Source organism: Pangasianodon hypophthalmus, chromosome 9, assembly GCF_027358585.1.
Source record: "Pangasianodon hypophthalmus isolate fPanHyp1 chromosome 9, fPanHyp1.pri, whole genome shotgun sequence".
Classification (NCBI taxonomy): domain Eukaryota; kingdom Metazoa; phylum Chordata; class Actinopteri; order Siluriformes; family Pangasiidae; genus Pangasianodon; species Pangasianodon hypophthalmus.
Genome location: NC_069718.1, coordinates 18,217,684 through 18,223,683, shown reverse-complemented (window position 1 = coordinate 18,223,683; position 6,000 = coordinate 18,217,684). Strand labels below are relative to the sequence as shown.

At 40.5% G+C, this 6,000-nt stretch overlaps 1 protein-coding gene across 14 annotated transcripts in view; it reads left to right on the top strand.

Moving 5' to 3' along the window:
* Window positions 1–587: 587 nt before the first annotated feature.
* tjp1b (tight junction protein 1b) overlaps window positions 588–6,000 on the top strand; it is a 65,555-nt gene continuing 60,142 nt past the window's right edge. For 7 of the 14 annotated variants that reach the window (XM_053236935.1, XM_053236934.1, XM_053236925.1 and 4 more), the window contains exon 1: window positions 590–1,080. In XM_053236935.1, coding sequence (XP_053092910.1) covers window positions 983–1,080 — 98 coding nt within the window. In that variant the 5' untranslated portion in view covers window positions 590–982. Of the gene's footprint in view, window positions 1,081–3,567; window positions 3,586–6,000 lie in introns of those variants that run through there. The other 7 variants (XM_053236924.1, XM_053236923.1, XM_053236927.1 and 4 more) reach the window with 5 other exon arrangements.

The window sequence follows — 6,000 nt, the reverse complement described above, 5'->3', positions numbered from 1 at the left end:
GGATGAAGGTGATCAGATAGAAGAACTTTGTGTTGTTTTGCACTGACTCTTTCCTTTAAGGGGACCAGTGGGCTCAAACCATCCAAGCAAAATGTCTACAGCATAAGAGGCTTTATTCTATTTGTCACCCATATAATATGTAATTGTGCTAACTATTTTAAACATGCATTGACTGTCCAAACTTGCGCTCAAAGTTTTCCTTGGGTTTCTATTTCCCAGTGCAGGGGAAGGTAGTTCCATCCTCAAGCACGCGCTACAGCTTTGGTGGACAGATTGAAAAAGATGCAATATTCCTTTCCGCCTTAATGCAGCGACGTTAAAGATCCTGAGCAGGACACACACGCTTTACTCTCTCGGCATGTAAGCGATAAGGTACTGCTGTTTTTATTCATCAGTATCTTTTCCTCTGCCCTCCCCATGTCCTGCCACTACACACACACACACACACACACACAGACGCACGCGCACACACACACACACACACGCACGCACACTCACACACACACACACACACACAGCTCGTGGACGGACGCTTGGACGCTGCGGAGAAAAGCAGGCGCGCGTGTGAGGCGGAGCGCGTTAAGCTGAGTGGCGCGCGTGGCGGGAGGAGGAGGAGGAGGAGGAGGAGAGCAGAATGTGCATTTCCGGGCTAACACCGAGCGCAGTGGCGGTGTGTGTGTGTGTGTGTGTGTGTGTGTACGGCGGTGAGAGAGAGAGAGGAGATTCGGTGGAGAGTCTGATGGCTCCTCTCGCTCGCCTCCTCCTCGGGGAGTGTTTATCCTGTCAGTTGAGTCGCGCTCGAAATGGCGTTGTGATGATGATGATGATGATGATGATGAAGATGATGCTGATGCTGAACGAGGAAGACGCGCCAGGAGCGGACGCCAGAGAATAGGAAGGAGAGCGCAGATCTAGCGGTACCTGTGCTTTTGTTTTTGGTTCGGATTTTTTTTTTTTCTTTTGCAAAGCAGCGAGCAATACCATGGTGAACTATCAGAAATACATAACTGTTATGCAGCTGGCCTTAGGTGTGACAGCCATCAACCGAGACCGTAGTCTGCCTCCGAGAAAGCATATGTGGTGAGTATGAGGCTCAGTGCGGGTGGCCATGCACCCTATAGGTTGGTGGGTAGAAAAGCAGAGAAGGAGGGAGGGAAGGATGGAGGGAAGGATGGAGCTTTAGGCTTCCATACACCCGCTATGGGACTCTGTGCTTCAGTGGCAAACACAAATATATGGCCACTTTCACTGGTCCACTCTAAGGGACAGGTACAGTTTGTAGAACGTGTGTGTTTTGAGAGTGTGTGTGTGTGTGTGTGTGTGTGGGACTATACTTAGCGACTAAACAACAAAATCCAGGGTTGATTTAACACCTAGTAGTCTAGCTGCACCAGCATGAAGGAAAGTCACCACTCAGGATGATGCTTCTGTACTCTCATGTAGCTTATATAGCTGGACCTGATGCCGCATCCCATTAATCACACTGGACCTGTTATTGTATTAGTATGATGTCATGATCTTTATGTTTCTGTGCAAGCTTTTTGTGACTATGTGCTCTTTCTTCTTACTCACCTGCCTTCTTCTCACTTCATTCATAAACCACTGTCCTGTGACCAACAACCATCAATCAACCATTTCATTGCTGTGTGGATTTCCTCATATGTTCCTAATAAAAAGGCAATTGCATTAATATGTGCTTTTTGTGTCACTTCTTCACCACCATGTAGTGTTTCCAACCTGCATCATTTTCATTAAAAAAAAACCCTCTTTACTCCACTGTGCAGTCACCTATTTGTTACCATACCACATTTGTCTGTGTCTCATGCTGTCTGTGTTTTTAAGATTAATTTGCTTAGCTTTAGCATTTGTGCACCTAATTTTTCATTAGGGTTCTTTGTTAAATATGAGGGGTCTGAGACCTCTCTCTGTGTGTAGGAAGATAATCCAAGCAGGATTACACTTTGGCTTAAAAGATAACAGGGTTGTTAATTAATCGTCAGTACTGACCACCAAGATTTGTGTAGGCTCTCCTTCAAAATGGATGACAAATGTGTTTACTAGAAAGTAGTTTGAATGTCATCCTCCACATACACTGACTCAAAGTACATTTAATATTTTCCAACACAAGTGTAAGTGAAATAGTACATTTAAATGTATGACCTATTTATATACAGGAATACATTTAAAAACTGTGTCAAATTATTTTTTTCTACCCTGCTGTGGTCTGGAATTTTTGTAGTCTGTTAGACACTATTTTCTCCAGAAGATGTAGGTTTTCTGTGTCACATATTGTAGTATTGAACAACTTGATGTTATATTTTCTTACAAATATACACTATTCATGACTAAAATCTCTGTACTATAAAATGTCCTTTTGTCCACACTAGATGAATTTTAAACTACAACCAGGAAATGAAGTGAATATTTGGTTATAAACAAGGCTCACATAAAATAAATTGAACTTAATAGTACATATTATTTAGATAGTGAAGTCCACAGTTGCAAATTGAAGGTCTGTTCAGAAGGTTTGTGACCTTCCAGCATGGTTTCACCTAAAGCAGAACATGCTTATCAGGGTCAAGGAGATAAAACGTTATTTCCAGATCACTCCCATTATATAGACCAGTGAAGCATAATCCTGGTTTGGGTATGGCAGTGGGTGATGTAGGGTATGGTGACTTTAGGAATTAGCAAAGTTAATGTATAATAGAAACAAAAGGTCTTGAATTTTGTGCATTTCGTAATGCTCTTTGTTGAGCTGAAATTATCGAGGGTACAGAATTCATCTTCAAGAAAATTGTAAACAGTACAGATTGTCTGACTTCTTATAATATGCATTCTTACAATTACATTATGTAATTATAATTATAATTATTCGGTGGTTAGGAAAATAGGATAGCTAAACCCAAATGTTTGAAATGCTTTTAAAATTAAAAGCAACAAACGCCAAAACATATTGTCTTCTATATTCGCCAGATGTGCTGAAACATCAGTCATCAACCAGTCGAGATGAGATTGCTAACATGACAAACCAAAAGCTTTAAAAAAAAAAAAAAAAAAAGCTGCCAAATTCACAACAATCAATCAGAAGTGATGATGAAGCACATAAAGCCAGCAGAGAAATCCTTCCAATAAGATTTTGAGATGCTGGTACTCTGCGGGTTTGTTAATTATTCATGGGTTGCGAAACATGAAATTGTTGCTGATTTGCTGTTTTACAGGAAATTCATCAGTACACTGTTCTAGTACAGTTGTAACAGTTATTAAAATACATACTAAACGTAACAAAGGTACTGTACCTAAACTACAGAACAGCTAAAATGACTGGATTTTAAACTGAAACTGTTTAAGAGTGGTTGTTAACAGACAAGCTAGGCACTTCATTTTAGCTCATCTGTGCTAATAAATTCCTTTGAGCAATTTCAGCATAGTTAATCAGTTATTTTAAATCTCCATCAGAGAGCACTTAATTTCTCCACTTTGAGTTGCTACATTCGGTTTGTTCCTAGGTGAGCCTCCCTGCCTGGGGTTTTATAACATCCGCTTTCTACCAGAGGACCTCAGAACGTCCAACCTGGAAAAGAGGTAAAGGATGTACACACAGGAGGAGTCTCCTGATGGAGGAAGTGAAGGTTATTAGAAAGAGATCATTAGAACGTTCAGAGGGTAGCCATATAAAGACAGAGGAATTGTCATAAGCATAAGAGAGCTATTATGTGTACCATCCTTGGCAAATGAGCATTTTTCTATGTTTAGTGATGAAGTTAGTGATAATGTGGAATTACTGTATGAAAGATAAATTGTTGTGTACGTTTGAAATGTCGTCCATTTCTGTCCAGTTTGTTCTGGATCAGTGCATTTAGTGAAAATGGCTTTTTGAAAGCCTCAGCACTGCCTGTAGAGGATGGAAAAAAAGACAGCATTGTGAGAATGAAGCCTTTCCCTGAGACATGATAACACAGCAGATGTTCGTCCTCCCCACAGTCCTAAAAACTATCCCTATAGATTAGAAAAAAACTATAGATTAGCTGTAACCTGGTGTAATGAATTTACACACTCTTCTGTAGAATTTACGCACTCTTTTATGAAAGTGTGTCTGTGCTATACACATTGTGTATATATGTGTGATTGTGTATTTACATGTGTTTGTTTGTGTGATGTGTGTGATCGCATATGTAACCAAAGCAACATATCATATTTCTCCATTACAGTGCATCCTTTCATAAGTAAGAGTAATAATAATAAATTAGCATAAAGGACCTACACTCACCTTCTCAGCTGGGTATGTAATCATCCAAAACATTGACATCTTTTCATCTTTTGCACTTAATCATCCTCTATTCTCACTCGAAACTATTGTATACTTCATTAAACTCTGAGCAATTAACCTGAAGTCAAGTGTAGGTGAACAGAATACTAACAGACCTGTGCTCCTGTGCAGAGCTTGTGAGGGCAGAATACACGATTGCACTGCTTCACAATGTCCTCCTCTCAACCAGATTTACCCTCAGGGCTGTACTGATCTGTCTGTAGCTAGAGTTACTGTAATTCTTGCGATTATTCCAATAGACGTAGTGCTGATGGCAGTGTATGCGTGAGAGAGTGATGATCAGCCTCCTCTGTGGCTGTATAGCACGTATTGACTTGCTCTTTAAGCAGCACCCGTTATTGCTTAGGCTAATTATACCTGATGGCTGTGTGAGGCATATGAGAAGAGGTTGTATGGCTGTATGTATGATCTACTACATTTCCTCATTGACTGCCTGCTGGCTTTTGTTTGTGCTTTAATTACATTAGGCATTTGCTTACCATTGATTGGACAGATATGTCACTGTCCTGACTGCAGTATGTGCGCTAGGATTAGCCCAGAGAGCACATTTTCTATATGCTGTTATTAACGTCACCACCTCATTCCGAATATAATATGGCCTGCTGTTCCATGATTCCCCACTAGTCTTTTCCCAGAGGCTTTTAGCCCATATGCCTGATAAAGGTGAACTGAAGGTCACACTGTTCTCCATTTTCCTTAGCTTAACCTTTTCCTTTCCTCTTAAAGACTTTTTGTCCTCATTTCATCTTCCCCTTCTTCTTTGGTCCTTCTCCATTTCTTACTATTTTACACCCCAGATTACAGTACAGCTGAGGCTTTTAAAATGCACTTAAATTTCTTTTTAATTTTCTGGCTAGAAATCTGACATAGCATCCCAGAGGCTCCCTTAATCTGCCATTTAAAATTGATCCTCTTTGCCAGTATACTAAAACAGATTTGTGTTTTAGAGCGACAGTAAAAGGCACCCAAGGCGCTAAAACACCACTGTATTATACAAGGAGAGACTAGATAAGATTTAGCATTGCGCTTTAAAGTATTCCCAGGAATTATGTAATAAAGTGTAGTTGAGTCTTTTTCATAATTCTAGTTTCTCTTATTTGTAGGACTTGCATTCACACCTTCACTAAACATGCAACATTAGCCCCTTATTAAAGTCCCAGCATATTATCTTAAACAATATTATTCAATAACTGTATAATATTATAATATTAATATTAATATAATACTGGCTTATACTGGCTTAATAATACTGGCTTTAAATAATAAATTTGAAATAATACTGGCTTAGTGGTTAGCACTATTGTCTTGCACCTCCGGGGTTGGAGGCTCGATTCCCGCCTGTGCCCTGTGTGTGCAGAGTTTGCAGTTTCCTCCAGGAACTCCGGTTTCCTCCCCTAGTCTAAACAGATGGGCTTCTCTAAATTGTGTGAGTGTGTGTGCGATTGTGCCCTGTGATGATTTGGCACCCATCCTGGGCGTCCCCCACCTTGTGCCCCAAATCCCCTGGGATAGGCGCCAGGCTCCCCACAGCCCTGTCCATCATACCCATATAATCATATCCATCCATCCATTCTCTGTACTGCTTATCCTACAATAAGCGGTACAGAGAATGGATGGATGGATATGATTTATTCAATAACTACAGCATTGACTAATAGGAGAGGTGCGTA